At 56.4% G+C, this 18660-nt stretch overlaps 2 protein-coding genes across 3 annotated transcripts; both read right to left on the bottom strand.

Moving 5' to 3' along the window:
- Positions 1-3071: 3071 nt before the first annotated feature.
- Positions 3072-11073, bottom strand: LOC112061180 (C-type lectin domain family 10 member A-like). 2 transcript variants are annotated; one of them, XM_065576008.1, is made up of 8 exons: positions 10927-11073; positions 9564-9626; positions 8492-8554; positions 8209-8271; positions 7143-7232; positions 6259-6404; positions 6038-6144; positions 3072-4719 (listed from the first exon to the last, which is right to left on the bottom strand). In XM_065576008.1, exons 1-8 carry the CDS (start codon positions 10973-10975, stop codon positions 4572-4574), a joined length of 729 nt encoding a protein of 242 aa, XP_065432080.1. In that variant the 5' UTR covers positions 10976-11073; the 3' UTR covers positions 3072-4571. The 2 variants fall into 2 exon arrangements, with proteins under 2 accessions (XP_065432080.1, XP_065432081.1); XM_065576009.1 differs by lacking the exon at positions 8492-8554.
- Positions 11074-13776: 2703 nt separating this feature from the next.
- On the bottom strand, positions 13777-17396 carry LOC135977123 (POU domain, class 6, transcription factor 1-like). Its single transcript, XM_065576269.1, has 4 exons — positions 17140-17396; positions 15594-15722; positions 14788-15006; positions 13777-14346 (listed from the first exon to the last, which is right to left on the bottom strand). The coding sequence occupies exons 1-4, from the start codon at positions 17362-17364 to the stop codon at positions 14137-14139; spliced, it is 783 nt and encodes a 260-aa protein (XP_065432341.1). The 5' UTR covers positions 17365-17396; the 3' UTR covers positions 13777-14136.
- Between the last annotated feature and the right edge of the window lie 1264 nt (positions 17397-18660).

Below are 18660 nucleotides of genomic sequence, written 5' to 3'. Positions count from 1 at the left end.
AGGCTCCCCTCGGGTGTGGAGCTGGGGACCACCGGTGTAAGTGAGCAGACCCCCAGTGTCAGCCTCAGGGACGTCACTGCTGATGTGACACGCTTCGACAAGCCGGTGGGTTGGCAGCGCCTCGGTCTGGTCCATTATTGTTGTTGCTGTAGTTGAATTGGGGCAGGAATCCCAGTGTGTGTGTGTGGGGGGGGCTCTCCATGGCCCATCTGGGCTCTAGACAAGGGATGGGGGTCTTGCCTCCTTGGGGCAGGAAAGAACGGGATGTGGAGAGGAGGGGATGTCACCTCAGATCCCTGCACCCGTGTAATAATCTCAAGCTCTTCAGAGCACGTTGCAAAGGCGGCCTGGTCTAACAACATCTCCAGCCCTTCACCAGGGCTCCTAGCCCATGCTGGACCCTCCCGGATGAGGAGGCCCAGGACTGTCAGGTGCAATTTGGTGGCTTTATCACCGGGGGCTCACAGGTGGCCAATTCATGAGAGGGGGGATCTGGAAAGGAGGGAAATAGCTCTGATAACCCTGTCCTGGCCACACCCTGGCTCTTACCCTCCCCCAGCACTGAGCAGGACGCACTTTGGATCAAGCCTGACAATAATTAAAGGGGCAGGGATCTGTGTGTAGCATCTTTAGCTAAAAGAGTTTTTCTCCCCGCTGTGTCTCAGGCATTTGAGTTAAATGGGCATCCGCAAAAATGAAAAGGATGAAGCTAAAGGGCCAAACTCTGCTCCCAGTTACACCCGTGTAAATCTAGAGTGAAGGCAATAGTGTGACTCAGGATTTACACGGGTGTAACTGGGAGCAGATATTGGATCAAATAGGTTCTAAAACTTTGTCAGCAAATAATCATGTCCCCTGCCAGGCAGTGAGGTTTCCCCTGCACAGGGTGTGATGCTGTCAGTCCTGCCAGCTCCCCAGTCCCCCCAGGCTTCCAGGGATGGCAGGGTAGGTGAGACCCCCATTTCTGATCTGTTTTTGAAAAGAGGAAAAACAAAACTGCTTTTTGAGCTTTCCCCCAGCACCACGAAGGAGCAAAAAGGGAAAGAACCCGACTGCCACCCCCAGAGAATGAGCAACACACAGAGCAGCAGGTTCCTCATCAACCAGCAAAGGAGCTGACTTGTCTCACCGCGGGGAGTGGACAGACCCCAGCCTGTGTTCCTGGGTCCTCCTCGTCCCGCTGAGGTTCTCCAGGCAGGTTAGGCATGTGCTCTGGATCCCCTCGGATGTCTCAGTCATGCAGGCGTCTCCCTCTCTGGGGCCAAGGGTAGTGGGCTGGGTGGGTGCCCCGTGTGCTCTGTTGTTAGCGCCCGCTGGGCTTCCTGCCCCATAAGGGGGTGTCTTATACACGCAGTGACTCAGGTGCTCCCGTGGTGCAGCCTGCGTGGGCAATGTCAGGGCACTGCCCCATCACCCTGCCTCCTTCGCTGGGCAGTGGTGACCCTGAATGAGTCACAGTGTCAAAGAGGGAACAGCCCTGCTAGATCCATCTGGTCCATTGTCCCAGAGCAGGATTGTTCTCCGTAGGCTAGTTTTAACTATAGCATAACCGGGTCGGTTGTCGGGATCAGGGATTGAACCCTGGACCTCTGGGATGAGCTGCTACCACCTGAGCTAAAAGAGCCACCACAGTAGCAGGCTCATAAACATCTCTCTGGGGTCCCACCACTGCAGGGAGACAGGGTCTGACCATATGGGTTAGGTAAATGTCCCTAGCCATGCAGCTCCCAGTCTGCCCCGAGGGAAGTGACTCCCAGCTGGCAGCATCACAGAGTATTTCCTGGTGTGCGAATAGGGGGTGAACAGTGAGGTGGCAAAATTTGAAGACAATACAAAACTACTCAAGATAGTTAAGGCCAAAGCTGACTGCAAAGAGATACAAAAGGATCTCAGGAAACTGGGTGACTGGGCAACAAGATGGCAGATGACATTCAGTGGTGACAAGTGCAGAGTAATGCACATTGGCAAACATAATCCCAGCTACACACACAAACTGGTGGGGTCTAAGCTAGCTGTTACTACACAAGAAAGGGATCTTGGAGTCATGGTGGAGAATTCTCTGAAAACATCCGCTCAACGTGCAGCGGCTGTCGAAAAAGCCAATAGAGTGTTAGAAACCACAAGGAAAGAGCTAGATAATGAAACAGAAAATATCATTATGCCTCTCTATAGAGCCAGGGTATGGCCGCACCTTGAATACGGCATGCAATTCTGGGTGCCCAATCTCTAAAAGGATATATTAGAATTGGAAAAGATGCAGAGAAGGGCAATGAAAATGATTAGGGAGCTGGAACAGCTTCCATATGAGGTCAGATTATAGAGACTTGGACTGTTCAGCTTGGAAAAGAGACACTTACGGGGGCTATGATAGAGGGCTGTGACTTCATGGGAAAGTGACTAGGGAAGTGTTATTTACCCCTTCACACACTGCAACAACCAGGGGTGATCCAAGGAAATTATTAGGCAGCAGGTTTAAAACTCACAAAGGGAATTGTGAAGCCCCAAAGCATAACAGGGTTCAAAAAAGAATGAGAGAAGTTCCTGGAGGATAGGTCCAGCAATGGCTACTAGCCAAGATGCTCAGGGACACAATCCCATGCTCTGGGTGTCCCTAAACCTCCACCTGCCAGAAGCATCGGACACTGACCACTGTTAGAGACATGACACTGGGCCATTGGTCTGACCCAATGTGGCTGTTGGCCTGTTCCTCCTAATCCTCCCCCTATATGAGGCCCGTGACAGGATGAAGGCCTAGGTGCTACAAGCCCCTGCCTAGGGCCTCAGCTCCTGGAGTCATGTCAGGATGGAGGGATTTAGACCGTTCTCCCTTCTCACCCCTGGGCAGGGCCCAGCATGAGAGCTAGGCACCATTTTTATTCCATTTCAGCCCAATGTGAGCCCCAGTAGCTCCCAGCAGATCATGGGGTCGCCACCAGCCTCTGGCTGCAGATGAGAAGAGACCTCCTGTGGTCCCAGCACAGCCCATCTGTGTGTGTGTGTATGCACACCTCAGCCCTCTGGTCAGTGCACACCCAGAATTACACAAAGAAACGAGTCAGTTTACACCGGCACACGTTCTGAGTCCAAGGCAGCTGTATTCCACACAAGGTCACCCTCCGCATCTCGTGTAGCTCTGAGGGCCCTCTCCACTTACATGGCCACAACCACACAAGCATCGCAAGGTGGGTCTAAAGCCTCCATTCGCCAGGCCGCCCGGCCCACAGCTGGAGGAGACATTCTCAGCCCCATTTCACAGCAGGGTTGGCAGAGCACAGCCGGGAGCAACATCACCTGGAGCTGAGACCTGACTCCCAGCCCCCTGTTTTAACCACTGCCTCCTCCCCCATAGGGCACCAAAACCGGCACCGGTGGGTTCACACAGCGATGGGTGTTCAGAGCGGGCGGGAAACATGGGGGCCCGATGCAGGCGGCGGGGATCACAGGGGAGAAGGTGCTTGCACTGCGAACAGCAAGTTTGTAAACATGAAGCAGTGGTGAGCAGGGGGCAGGGTGGCAGTGGCAGAGCGTGGAGCATCTCCACCGTGGGAGAAATTTGCCCCTGTGTGAAGAGGGAGCACAGGAGCCCTCTGGGCTGTAGGGTTGCCACGTGTCCCGTTTTCGACTGGAACGCCCGGTTGAAAAGGGACCCTGGCGGCTCCAGTCAGCACCACTGACCGGGCCGCTAAAAGTCCAGTCTGTGGCACAGTGGGGCAAAGGCTGGCTCCCTGCCTGCCCTGGCTCCACGTGGCTCCTGGAAGCGGCCGGCATATCCGGCTCCTAGGCGTAGGGGCACTGCCTCCGTCCCGAGCACCAGCTCCACAGGTCCCATTTGCCAGGAACTGTGGCCAATGGGAGCTGCGAGGGTGGTGCCCACGTGTGCAGGCAGCATGCCGAGGCTCTTTGCCTAGGGACCGAACATGCCGGCCACTTCTGGAAGCCGCCTGAGGCAAGCACTGCTTGGCTGAAGCTTGCACACCAAACTTCCTCCCAGAGCCTGCACCACTTCCTGCACCCCAGCCCCCTGTCCTAGCCCTGACCCCCCTCCCTCACCCCAAATCACTCATCTCCAGCCCCACCCCAGAGTCCGCTCCTCCAACCGAAGCCTCCATCCACTCCCACACCCCAACCACCTCGGCCACAGCCTGGAGCTTGCACCCCCACCCGGAGCCTGCAGCCCCATCCGCACTCCAACCCCCTGCTCCAGCCCTGAGTCCCTTCCTGCATTCTGAATACCTCAGCCCCAGCCTGAAGCCTGCACCCTCAGCCGCAGCCCTCACCCCCTCCGCACCCCAGCCCCCTGACCCAGCCTGGAGCCCACACCCTCAGCCAGAGCCCTCACCTCCTCCGCACCCCAGCCTGGTGAAAGTAGTGAAGATGGGGGAGAGCAAGCAATGGAGGTGAGGGTTGTGTGAGTGGGACCTCAGGGCTGGGGCAGTGCAAGGGTGTTCAGTTTGTGCTGTTAGAAAGCTGGTAACCCTAATGGACTGGTGTGGGGCTGGAATGGTTCACAGGCCTCGTGGGCCGGGGTACATTTCAGCCGGTGCTCAGAGCAAGGGCGGGACTCCGGCCATTTAGACAGAAGCAGCTTTTTCGCAGATCCACCTGTAGTGTAAGTTGCAGGGTTCGTCGTTCCACCGGCCATTCTCGTGCAGGTGGGCGCAGTCCTCATCTCTGACGTGAAAACTGTACATGTTATTGGGCTCCCCTGTGGCCCAAAACCTGAAAGGGAAGGAAGAGAAGATCCCTCAAGCCACTGGGCCACCGGTTCCGGCTGAGATGCTCCCATCTATGTGCTGCCTGGTAACCGGGTCCCCCCTCAGCATAACCTAGAGCAGCCTCAGGGTTGGTCTAACTTATGCTCAGGCCCCTGCGGTGTTGTGGGCAGCCAAAAATAGCCAAAGCCCAGCCGTGCTCCAGCCCCACCCCTACGTATGGGGCTTTTCTGCTCTTCTCCAGGCCCTTGAGCCTGGGCAAGTGTACGTGTGGGAGATTACATTCCCTTTATGGCCCCTTGATGGGACCGGAGCTGCATAAAGGGGGCCTCAGGAAAAGGAGTGAACAACATGGCCTCCAAGGAAGGCAGCCTGCCTCTCCCTGAAAGGGGGTTTGTGGCATTTTCACCCCAAAACTCAAGAGTTTATTATATCCCCCCCCCCAAACAGACAGATGTTTTTATTTTGAATTATCCAAATCAACACAGGGCTGGGGAAAGTGTCACCTGCTAGCAGAGCAAGCCTCGTCACTGGGCCACTAGAGGATAACAACCTACTACCAGTTAATGGAGCTGCTCCTTTGGATCAATAACGCCTAGCTTGGAGGTAGTACCTTTCATCAGGGGAGAGAAAAGCACTTTACAAAGCATTATTTGGCCATTTTGTAGAAGGGGAAACTGAGGCACAGAGTGGGGCAGTGACTTGACCAAGGCCACCCAGCAGACCAGCAGCACAGCTGGAAATGGAAGCCAGCACTACTGAGTCCCAGAGCAGGGCTCTAACCACTGGTCCAGGATTTTACAGTTACAGGCCCTCAGTTCACATCGATGCAGTGGAGGATGTCACGTTATCAGTGGTAGAAGCTGCAACCTACACAGGCTATGGCAGCACAAACTTCTCCTTGCCATGGTGTTTCAGACCTGCCCTGCCTTGGAGAGACCCCTCTGTAGGCTGAGAGGGGCGCTCTATCTCCTTGGCCCATTCAGTCCTCGGCCCCTCGGCTGTGATGGCCGACAAGCCCCCAGTGCAATCTGTGGATGCTTTCCTCACTGGGAACTGGGCTGAGACCTATCAAGGTTGTTTCATACCGAGGGCACCCAGCAGCAACGCCATGTAGTCGCTACAGACCTGGACCAGATTCGAACCAGTGACCTGCGGGGGACTGATAAAGGCTCGAGTCGGTCAGTCATCAGGGCATGAAATAAAACCTGTGTGGTGCTGTCCCAGGCCTTGAGCTATTGAGATGGAAAGCGCTTGCAGGAGCAGGGGGAGCTGGGGAAGGCCGGGGGCAGGAAGGGGAGAGCAGAGGATTGCACCATGCTTACGTAAATGCTGCAGGAGTATTGTCCACCCAGTGCCAGACGCCTTCGGTCCCTTGGTCTGTGAAGCCGATCCAATGACGAACAGAATCAGCTTTAATGGCCAAGTAATTCTAGAGCGGATGACACAGAGGATTGGGTGGTTAGAACTGGAGCATAAGCTAGGCCTCGTGGCGACCCTCTGCATGGGTGCATTTTACCCAATGGGGGGAGTCGGGAGGTCGTACCTGCTCCGTTTGATCGTTGATCACCACCAGGTCAGCAGTCTGGCTCAAACAGGACCTTCTGGCCCCTGGCCAGCCCTGGGCAGACGAGGAGAAAAGGTAGCACCTCCCTCGGTACTGCTCCCAGCCAGGCTGGCACCGGGAAGTGCCTGTCGGAGAGAACACAGCAGAGCCAGCGCGTGACTAGGGAGGTATGGGCAGGAGGGGCTGCCTTCAGCAGCTGCCAGGTACCGCGGGAGCTTCCTTCAAGCAGGCCCTGCCCCTGGAAAGCATTTCAGCAAGTGCTCAGCTGAAAGGTCACTGGGAGAATGTTATTCACCCACTTTATGCTTCCTCTAAATGTGGAGGAAATTCTGAGTCATTTCCCAATGGAACAAATCACTATTTACTCTGAGCTTGCCAGCAGGTTTTTAAACACTTAGCTAATGAGAAGAGAGAGATGGATGGGTAGATACGATAGAGACTTTGCTTAATACGCAGCTGGAAACATTAAACGGACTCTTACAGCACAATCCCTCATATAACTCTGAGGGAAGAGCACCCCCTAGGATCGCGCTGGGGATTGCGGTCAGCACTGACTGTGAGGAAAGAGTGCCCCCTACAGACCCCGCACTCCCTGCAGCACAGCGCCCCCCCCTCCCCCCCGCAGTGCCGTGGGTAGGTGGGGAGAGCATGGTGTCACAGGCGATAGCATCTCTGAGATAATGGCTTCAATGAATATGAAGGCCCTTAATGTTCGCGAGGGGCTGAGAATTACTCAGTGTTATTATCTCTATTGCCATAGCCCCCCCCAAATCTGGCCCCGTTGTGCCAGGCGCTGTACAGACGCAGAACAGAAAATGGTCCCCCTGCCACGAAGAGAGAGCTGAGGCTGGCGTGTATCTCACCGTTCCCTTTCTGTGCGGCATCCAGGACTTTGTAGGTCTCGGCCCTGATGTCATCTCTGTCATGTTTCGCTTTGGCCAGATCCCTGGACACTGGAAACACAACACACAGCCGTCGTGTATGGGAACGGGGTCCCATCCCTTTAAATAGTTTGGGAGCCTCGAGTGGCGCTCACCATGTTCTGTGCATCCAAAGCTGCCAGAAGGTAGCCAGAGCCGTGGGTGTGTGCAACTCGGCCTGGCGTGTCTGTGTACAGACCGTAAACACCGGGCTTTGGGGCCTGGCTGTGACACTGAAACAGGGCCCCTTTCTCAGCAGCGGGAGGCACCGAGCTTGTTACAGTTGGTCCAATACAGTCATTAGGGACTGGAGACCCGGCCGAACACTCAGGCAGGACCCCAACCTTTCACCAGGGTCAAATTTATTCAGCTCAACCTTGCCCCCTCTCTCTCTCTAAACCCCAGCAGGAGTCCTGCCCCTTCCCCCACTGCCCTGCCCCCCAGTTCCCTACCCCTGGCTCCCCAACACCCTGAGCTTATTACACCAGGGTCTCCTTTTTCTGCCCATCCCTTGAATCTACCTGCCTCACCTCGGCCCCTAATGGGTCCCTGACCCCCATCTCCTCCCAGCTTTTCCCCCAAATGATTTTGGGGATCAAGAAACAGCCTCTCTGTAGCAGCCCAGCCCAGACTGTTCCCTGAAGGCCAGACTGGGAACACACTGGAGTGAGAATCCCCGGCACTAAAGGGTTAATCAGCTTCCCCCCATTCACAATGGGGCCCCTGGTGCACACAGAGCCCAGAGCACAGGCTCCGGGGGTATTGGCTGCGTCCCCGCTGGGGTCCACAAGGGAGGGGCTTGGCCCTGGGTTTCCTGCCTTGGTGCCTCCATCTCAGGGAATGAATCACAAATGTCACTCGCTCAGGCTGGATCCGATGTGGGGGGGATCCCAGATTGCCATGGCCACCCAGGGCTGGGATTCTGCAGCCCCATCTCAGCTTCCCGCTGCTGTTTCCCCCCCCCCCTTCCTCCGCCTGAGCCCTGCTCCACACCCCTGCCTGCCCTCACCTTCCGCTCTCAGCGTGGCCTGGTCCAACTGCAGCCTCTCCAGCTCCTTGGCCAGCTCCTCCCCTGAGAGACAGAAACAGAGCCCATCACACTCCTGGGGAATCTCGGGGACCGGGGCTGAGCGGGAGCGGGGAGGGGAGGAGATTGGGCAGGAAATGGGGAATGGGGTAGGGAGGGGCTTGTGAGGAGGAGGAAGGAGGAAGGCCAAAGGGGTGAGATGAGAGGTGCAGAGGAGTCATAGAGGGGACGTCAGGCTGCGGATCGTGAGGACTCGGGTATGTACCAGTGCTGCGCATGGTGGATTGATTGAAATGAAGCATCCCCAGTTGCTTTGACATCTCGAAGCCTGGAAGAGACAGAGCCTGGTGAGCTGGGAACCCTCTGTCTCCCCCACACTTGTCTCGTGGGGAAGGACCGTGTTCCCCAGCAGAGCGAGTCTACGAGGGCCGCCCAGGGCTGGTTTCCTTCCCTGGAGGAGGCTGCATGTGGGTGGATTTGCCCTGATGGTCATTAAGGCTCCAGATGGGAGTGAATTTCCCCAGGCCAGGCAGCGAGGCAAGGTTAGAACTCAGGACCCCTTGACTCCCTGCCCTGTGCTCATTCCCCCAGACCCACGGCTGTCGGCCAGCCCTGCCTAGGGGAGAGCCAGCTAGTGGGATTAGTTAGGGTCCCCCCTAGACTAGTGAGTAATGGGGCACCTCATCAAGAATGTCCTTTGCTGAAAAGTCAAGAGACTTTGAGTCTGGGCTGTGAGTGGGGCTCCTAGCTGCTACCATAATACACCTAATAGTGTTATGCTGGAGGGTGCTGTTGACTGCCCTCATGTGGGATCCACAGACAATGACAGACCTCGTTAAAGCCAATGGGTACCAAGTGCGGGAGGAGCAATCAAGCCTCTGTAGGCCTGAAATAGATGCAGACAGTGGAGGCAACTGCCCAGCCAGGTTTCATGGCAGGTCAGAGCTCAGGTGGGCTGGTCTGAGGGTGACGCAGGTTACAGCCCCAGTTGCTTTGAAACCGGCTGCCAGCTGCATGGGTGGAAGGCCGAAGGAGCTGTGAGTGGGACCCTGGGAGGAAGTGGAGACAGAGCTCCCTGGGCACAGAGCTCGCTGGAGGTGCAACTGTGGGGATTTCTGAGCAAAGAACCTGGCTGCTGCTGTTAGTTCCTGCCCTGTTCAGTGGAACAGGACCCCGAGTAACTAAACAAGTCACAGCGAGAACAGACCTGCCTGGGAGCAGTGTTTGCTCCCCCTAATGGGAACAAACCTGGCAAGGCCTCCGATTTTGTCTTGGGCCAAAAGGGTAACAACAGTAATACCAACAAACAGACACCTGGGAGTAAGCTGAATTCTTACCATTGGCTCTGAGCACGGATTGATCAGTCCGCATCTGCTCCAGCTCCTTGGACATCTCTGCATCTAGAAAGAGGGGCTGACGTCAGCTGTTGTTTATATGGTTTGGGGGACTCCGAGTAGGGATGGATTTTCAGTTTGGAGTCACGGCCCAGGGAGGAATGCTGCATTTCCATTTCCCAGCTTCCCACTGCTCACTTGTGTCTGGGGGAGACAATCTCCCAGTCCTCTCTGAGCCACCCCCTGGACCACTCTGGAGCAGTCTGGCCAACCCCAAATGTTAAAAAACCCATGATATTGGGTTAAAAATCATGAGCTTTGTAAAAAATAATAAATTTTGGATCTTTTTCTTTGCCTTCTGGTTCCTGAGCTGTCATGTCACTTTCTCAGGCTTTTCTTTGCAACTAGAAACTGTCTCAATTTTTTAAATGAAAGCTGAGAGTCTCACCTATTCACATGACTCCAGGAGCTGGGGCTTTAATTCAATCACCTAGAGTTGGCAACACTGCAGCTGTGTGTAATCTCCCACCGGGGTCATCAGCAGGGTTTGAATAGCTGACCCCTGCAGCAAAGACCTCTAACCACTTGAGCTAAAGGAGTAACTCTGTTAGCCGGCAGCAGTAGTTGGTCTGTCATCCAATGTGGAGCAGCTGCCAGAGGGGGTCCCAACACACACTTTACTGGCTTCTCGAACATGGGGATACATTCAAGCATCACACTCCAGTGTGTCCCTGCTCAGATTGCGGGTCCTGGGAAGGGGTCCTGCCAGAGGTGCAGACAATGTGATTTCCCTGGGGCTGCTGGACCTCCTCTCTGACCCAGGCCCCACCCTTACTCCACCCCTTTCATTGAGGTCCCGCCCCACCTCTTCCTGCCCCCACTCCTCCCCCTCCCCCCAGTGCCTCCTGCAGGCCGCTGAACAGCTGATCATGGCAGGCAGGAGGCGCTGGGAGGGATGGGGAGGAGCTGATTGGTGGGGCTGCTGGTGGGTGCTGAGCACCCGCGCTATTTTTTTTCCATGGGCGCTCCAGCCCCAGAGCACCCGTGGAGTCGGTGCCTATCGGCCCCACTGCTGTGAGCTGGAGGTCAGGTGACCTGACTTAATGAGCCTTGTCTTACAATTAGCAGTACTAGGACACAGTGAAGTGCATTATGGGGGATTATACCCCAACCCCTGCAACACCCCACGCTGGCCATTGACAGAGACACGGCTCGGGCTGGGAGGGACATGTGGGGTGATATCTTGGCCTCGTTGAAGCCAATGAGAGTTTGACCATTGACTTAATGGAGCCAGGATTGCACCCCTGGGCTTTTCCACTGGGCCGGTTCCTCTGTCATGGTCCTAAACACTCTCCGGGATACTTACACTTCGCAATCGCCACGGCGAGGAGCACAGCCCATAGCACGAACGACATGGCATGCAGGGCGTAAAGGGTTAATATGGACTTTGCCGCCCCCTTTGGGCCCCTAGGAAACTGCAGCCAGGCACTCTCTGGAAGGGAACAGCAGAGACGGGGTGGTTAGAGCACAAATCCCTGCCCCATGGGGAAGGCACAAGGGAAATCAGCAGTCACTGTTATTAGCCGTCACTAACACATAGTGATGGCTGCGCCTCTCGGGTCAGGCACCTCTGGGCACTGCAGGGCAATTCACACCCAGAGGTTGGGAGAGACATCAAGTAGGATTTGGAACATGATTTTGTGTATTTCCATCCAGCCATCCCCGTTCTATCTAATCTCTCTATTTCCAGGATATCTGGAGTCCATTCACTGTCTCAGGCTTCCATCACTCCTGTTGCCCTAGCAGCAAGAGAACCCCATTTCCTGGGAGTCCCCTGTGTTTTCCCAAGTGAAGGGTTAAAATCCATGTGCATTTTATATAACAACCTGGTATATGGATTGTGCCAGCTCTTTTTCAGACCCAAAGTCCAGAGTTTGGTCTAGAGACCAGAGGCCTAGCAAATAGTGATCAGCTAAGAGAAAGCTGGGGTAAACAAGATAACATTGCCTTTGCTAAGAAATGCTTGGTCAGTAGAAATGCCAGATGTTGAAGCAATAACTGAATAATTATGTTTCATCCAATGTTTCAGATTGAACAAGGGATCCCTGTTCCTATTGTGTCAGTCTCTTCTGTAGGGAAACGGTCTTCCCACAGATCCAACCTTGAGTTTATGAAAAGTTGGCACATGTCAGTATAAAATATGGCATCCTTCCACCTCCTTTCCCAGGGACCAATGCCCTGCCTTAAGACATAAAGGAGACAATCTCTATTGCCATATCCTTTCACTGTTTCTTTGCTTTAACCCTAGGAATGTACCTGTTGGACAATCAAAGGAGTTGCTCCATTCTTATGGACCCCAAATCAGAATTCAACATAGATATTTTATACTAATAACATTTTATCAAAGTATTAATTAAATGTTAACTTGCTAACTTGAGACCATGGGCGGAGACATTATGTAACCTTTTAACCATTGGCTAATGTGCTTTCTTGTCTTGCTGCAAAACCTATCCCGGGGTGTGGAACTGCCTACCCCGTCACTTTCCCCCGCCCATGGAAAATCCATATATTCCATTGTAATCAATTGATTGACAGGGTCTCTGAGCCTAATAAGCCAGGTGACACTCCGCCAGCGCTGTGTGTAATAAACTCGTATGCTTGACTTCTACACGGTGTGGATTTATGTCCTTCACCAAGGATCCTTTGGGGAACCGGGCCGAGCGGTGCATGGCTCCATGGCTCAGGTCTCTGCATACATCTTCCCCCACCCAACCCCATCCCCTGCTCGACCTGTGATCCCCTCTTGATTGCTGCCTGTACCCCAGCCCTGGCCTCCTCTCCCAGTGCCCTGAGCTTCCCCGGCGCTGTCCCCCAAGAATCCTCCCCATTGTGCCAAAGACTCATGTGCCATGAAGACCCCCAGCCAGGGAGGCTGCCCCCAGCTCCGTGCTGCTGTCCCCTCTGCTGTAGCCTCAGAAGTTTGTTCCCTGTACAGTGCCCTGTGCACCCCAGCCACCCCTCATCCTCAGCCCCCTGTGCTCCTGTCAGCAGGGGCTGGGGCAGGGAAGGAAGCAGCTGTGTCCCCAACCCCCACATCAGCCCCATCCCAGCGACCCTACAATAACGACCCAGCGCGCGCAGCTCGGAGCTCACCAGCGACCCTACAATAACGACCCAGCGCGCGCAGCTCGGAGCTCACCAGCGACCCTACAATAACGACCCAGCGCGCGCAGCTCGGAGCTCACCAGCGACCCTCCAATAACGACCCAGCGCGCGCAGCTCGAAGCTCACCAGCGACCCTCCAATAACGACCCAGCGCGCGCAGCTCGGAGCTCACCAGCGACCCTCCAATAACGACCCAGCGCGCGCAGCTCGGAGCTCACCAGCGACCCTCCAATAACGACCCAGCGCGCGCAGCTCGGAGCTCACCAGCGACCCTCCAATAACGACCCAGCGCGCGCAGCTCGGAGCTCACCAGCGACCCTCCAATAACGACCCAGCGCGCGCAGCTCGGAGCTCACCAGCGACCCTCCAATAACGACCCAGCGCGCGCAGCTCGGAGCTCACCAGCGACCCTCCAATAACGACCCAGCGCGCGCAGCTCGGAGCTCACCAGCGACCCTCCAATAACGACCCAGCGCGCGCAGCTCGGAGCTCACCAGCGACCCTCCAATAACGACCCAGCGCGCGCAGCTCGGAGCTCACCAGCGACCCTACAATAACGACCCAGCGCGCGCAGCTCGGAGCTCACCAGCGACCCTACAATAACGACCCAGCGCGCGCAGCTCGGAGCTCACCAGCGACCCTACAATAACGACCCAGCGCGCGCAGCTCGGAGCTCACCAGCGACCCTGCAATAACGACCCAGCGCGCGCAGCTCGGAGCTCACCAGCGACCCTGCAATAACGACCCAGCGCGCGCAGCTCGGAGCTCACCAGCGACCCTGCAATAACGACCCAGCGCGCGCAGCTCGGAGCTCACCAGCGACCCTGCAATAACGACCCAGCGCGCGCAGCTCGGAGCTCACCAGCGACCCTGCAATAACGACCCAGCGCGCGCAGCTCGGAGCTCACCAGCGACCCTCCAATAACGACCCAGCGCGCGCAGCTCGGAGCTCACCAGCGACCCTCCAATAACGACCCAGCGCGCGCAGCTCGGAGCTCACCAGCGACCCTCCAATAACGACCCAGCGCGCGCAGCTCGGAGCTCACCAGCGACCCTACAATAACGACCCAGCGCGCGCAGCTCGGAGCTCACCAGCGACCCTACAATAACGACCCAGCGCGCGCAGCTCGGAGCTCACCAGCGACCCTGCAATAACGACCCAGCGCGCGCAGCTCGGAGCTCACCAGCGACCCTGCAATAACGACCCAGCGCGCGCAGCTCGGAGCTCACCAGCGACCCTGCAATAACGACCCAGCGCGCGCAGCTCGGAGCTCACCAGCGACCCTACAATAACCCATTGTGCACAATACTGGCTCTGTGTCCTGTACTCTCACCATTAGACCCTGCTTCCTCTCCTACAATCACTGAGAAGGGCTAAACCTCAGGGGTCACACCACACACTCTCCAATTCCTACAAAGGGAGTGCAAGCCGCCTGCCCCCCCACCCCCGCATGAAATGGACAGGAACCGAGCGGTGCTTACTGGAAACCAGCTGGCTCACTGTCGGGGTCTCCGAGCAAGTGATGGGAACGGGCGCGGAAGAGGGCTTAGCGGCAGGGGCTGGGTTTGCGATGACCACAGCTGGCTGGGGCAGAACAGGGGCAGGCTGGATTGGCTGAACCTGGTAACACAGCAAACAACAAGGCTCAGTGCACGTAGTCCAGATGGATGGAGAGGGTTGTGGCAAGCTCTCAGCTGCGGTAAAGCCCTGGCCACCCACCCGGCTTCTGCATAGGGGGCACAGCACAGCTCTGCTACGGCAATTCCCCGTCTGGAGGGAGCTGCCACCTTGACTCCTTCCAAAGGGAGAGGTCAGGCTCAGTCTCTGAACAGCCTAACGGGGCACCGGAGAATTCAGCAGGGTGCTAGATCCTGGCAGAGGCTCCCGCAGGTTGTTTAAAGCTCAGTAAGTGGACCCGTAAAGGGCCAGTGCCCAAGTCACCAACCTCCCCAGGCCTTGGGGAGCTGCTGCGCATGGCATTACGCTGGCGCGTGGCCACAGACGCTAGCTGCTTGGCTCCCTGAGAAGGTGCCTGTTCGACAGCCGTCACCCGCCGCTCACCTCGTTCTTTGCCGGCGACTCTGGGCCGCTGGGTTTCCGGATGGCCGCTGTCTGGAGGGCGCTGCTGGCTAACGTAGCGATGACCTGCCCTTGGGCGTTCAGCAGCAGCTGCGGGGTCACCGCCTGCACCTGCAGGTTCTGGGCCGGCAAAACAGCTGGGGTGGCATTGGCCGTCGTGATCCCAGCCAGGTTCACCACCCAGGGCAGCGTCCCAATGACCTGCAGAGGAGACAAGAACGGGAGCTGGGGTGCGTGGCATACCAATACCCTTCCCCGCCTCCCGTCCGACAGGATGGAGTTCCCCCCTCCTGGGGCTGGATACGGGACACTGGATGGGGTGAGCCGGTGCTCTGGGGTGGTGCTGAGAATTCTCTCTCAAGTGCTTGGCTGGCTGGTTCATGCTCACATGCTCAGGGTCTAACTGATGGCCATATGTGGGATCGGGAAGAAACTTCCCCCAGGTGACTTTGATTTCACCTTCCTCTGCAGCACGGGGCCAGGGTCACTGACTAGGATCATCTGGGCATACCTCACTTAATCAATTCCCTGCCTCTGCATGGGCCCTGGGCACTGGGGGCACAGTTGTGTCACCCGTGGGCTGCAACATGTGGATCTAATTCTGTCTGAGTGGTGCCTATGATACACAAGAGGGTCAGACCAGCTGATCTGGCGGTCCCTTCTGGCCTTGAACTCTATGACTATCTTTATCCTGAGTGACAGCTCTCGGGAAGGGAGAGGATGTCCATAGGAAGGCTTTATGAGTGGCAAGGGAGGGTTTTCCTTCTGTTGTCTATGGGAGCCCGTACCTGTCCCTGGGCGTTGGTCAGGATCTGGCTTGTTATCCCTTGGACGCTGGGAATGGTGTTCACGATCACCGGGGCGGCGGCCAGTGAGCTGAGGAGCTGGGTTTGGCCCCCGAGAGAAGCTGCGCTGATCTGTAGAGAAAACAGGAGTCGGAGGTTAAACACACGCACTCAGCCATGTCTCGTTCAGGGGGGAAACCCCCCCTCCGGCTCCCTCTTATGGGGAGGAATCCTCTAGCGGCCTTAGGTACTTATCTGCCCCCCAGTTCTTCACACAGTGCACAGTTAACCTGTGGAACTCCTTGCCTGAGGAGGTTGTGAAGGTTAGGATTAGAACAGGGTTTAAAAGAGAACTGGATAAATTCATGGAGGTTAAGTCCATTAATGGCTATTAGCCAGGATGGGTAAGGAATGGTGTCCCTAGCCTCTGTTTGTCAGAGGGTGGAGATGGATGGCAGGAGAGAGATCACTGGCATTGGTCACTGTCGGTAGACAGGATACTGGGCTGGATGGACCTTTGGTTTGACCCAGTACGGCCGTTCTTATGTTCTTATTACGGTAGTATCTCGACACTTCACAATCTTTGTTGTTCTCCTCTTCACAAACCCCGGGGGGGCAGGGCAGGGCAGTGCTACTATCCTCACTTTACAGATGGGGCACTGAGGTGCAGAGAGACCACAAATGAAGATGTCATTGTAGCACAGGTAGGCATAGCCCTGCTAGCATTAAGCTAGCTAGCCCGGGGGACCGTAGCAGCAGGACAGAGCCTGGGGCCGGCTTACGACCTGAATTTGTACCCAGCGTTCCCGGCGGGCTTGTACTTGGGCAGTTAGGCCATGCCGCCACAGCTTCACTAGCTAGATCAAAGCTAGCGCACGGATGCCTCCACACGCTAACAGTCACAGCTTCATTTGCGGCCCAGTTGCAGGCAGGAAGCCTAGGAGGCAGGAAGGAAGTGAACCCAGGCCTGCAAAGTTCCAGGCCTGCAAAGTTCCATAACCACTAGGCCATCCTTCCTCTTCTAGGTACCATATTTCGAGGATAGACTCCGCATATCTCGGCTCGCCACCCAGCCTGCTTCTGTTCTATCAGTGACGGCAGCCAGCCCAACCCGCCGGCTGCTCCCACCAGTCCCCGTGTCCTTTCTCCCACCCCGCTCCCTATGCATGGGAAAAATCCCTGTCAGAATGATTAATAACCACACCTGGCTCATACCACCAGTAGCTCTCAGAGCACTTTACAAAGGGGGTATCATCAGCCCCATTTTTACAGATGGGGAAACTGAGGCACGGAGCGGCAAAACGACTTGCCCAAGGTCCTCCAGCTGGTCAGTGGCAGAGCCAGGAATGGAACACAGCTCTCCTCCCTCCCAGTCCAGTGTTATATCCACTAGGCAACACTGCCTCCTGTTCTGGGCAGGTATAAATGATGACACAAGGGGCCAGAATCAGGCCCCTTTGTGAGCTGCTCTGTCAATACCGACTGCCCGACGTCAGGACAGACAGCTCGGCTCCCAGAGATTCTCTGGAGCGTCACACCAGCTCCTTACTATGCCAGGGTTAAAGGCAAATCCCGCAGGCTGGACTGTGATTTGCGTCTGCGTCTCCAACGGCTTTGCCATGGGTGGCGGCGCGGCGGCGGGCTGGGGCAGGATGGCCGGCGGGCTCTGGAGTGTGGGCTGCGGCTGGAACACGGCCTGCGTTTGGACGGAGGGCCGCGGCTGGACCGTCAGCGGAGCCTGTAGCGGCTGGGCAGGCTGCATTGGGGCTGGCATTGCCGTGTTCAGGACCGCAGCTGCTGAAAGCAGAGCAGAGACATGGACGCTGAATCACCATAACACGCCACTCTCTTTGCCCGCCCCTGCAACAAACTATCATCGTAATACCTAGCCTTATTCAGAGCCTTTAAACTGAGCCCCCCAAGCCCTTCTGATCCATGCACCAGCACTGGCCTCTGTTCTGTCCTTTGGATGCCTGGCACTAGTACAAAGGAGAAGGGTGCGTGGGATCCAGGACAGGGCAGGCCCATGGGCTGACTGGCAGAAGACCAGTTGCCAACTCTGGTGGCTTTATCACCCATCTCGTGATTTAGGGTATTCACCCCATGGAGCACCAGTTCTTGGGGTCATGGGACTACGGAAGAATCTCAGCTTTTGTCTAAGAAACTGGACGTATGTTTCTAGCCCCCGCGGCTGCAGAGAGATGCTGGGAAACATCCCTAGCGCTTTGCATCAATTGGTCTCAAAGGGTTTTACAAAGGAGGCCGGGATCATCACACCCCCGTTTTACCGATGGGGAAACGGAGAGACGGGGCGGTGACATGACACGCCCAAGGTCATCCAGAAAGCCAGCGGCTGAGCTAGGAAAAGAACCACGGAGTCCTGAATCCCAGCCCAATGCTCTAGGTATTGTTCAGTTCCTGTAGCAAGGCCTGTGTGTGATCACGGGCAGGGGTTACACGGATAGGCAGGAGTGCAGGGCACCTGAGTGCCATCCGCAGCCGTCACAACCCAAGGGGGGGGAAATCTCGAATGACTAGAAGGCCAATGAAACCGTCCCATGGCTCAGGCACGATCCACGCCGCCCTCCCCTCCCTCTGTGCTGCCTGTCTAGACATCCAGGTGGTCCTCATCAGCCTAGTATGGGAGCATCTCACAAGCTGTAACACACTGTGAGGGAAGACAGGGCGATTATCCCCATTTTATAGGTGGGGGGACCAAGGCACAGGGTTGGGTACATGCCAAGTCCCAGGTCGCAGAGTAAATCCACGAGAGAACCAGGATGTGAACCCAGTTCCGCAGAGTCCCCGTCGGCTGCCTTATCCGCCAGACCATCATTAGGAGCAGGTTCTTGTTGGATCCAGAGGGGACCTTTCAGATTCTGGGGAGGGAGGCAGGTGCACCCTCCACCCCACCCCTTTTTGGAAGGGAGTTGGCAAAGTTCAAAAACCCTGGTCTGTCAAACGACCCCAGAATCTGAAAGGTCCCATCCGGATCCACCCTTAACTCTGTAAAGGGAACCAAACTGGCCATCGGGCCGCGAACACACACAGCGGCAACCGCAGGACTAGG

This window comes from Chrysemys picta, chromosome 22, assembly GCF_011386835.1.
Source record: "Chrysemys picta bellii isolate R12L10 chromosome 22, ASM1138683v2, whole genome shotgun sequence".
Taxonomy (NCBI): domain Eukaryota; kingdom Metazoa; phylum Chordata; order Testudines; family Emydidae; genus Chrysemys; species Chrysemys picta.
Note: the sequence above shows the minus strand (reverse complement) of the source record. Positions and strands in the feature narration are given on the sequence as shown.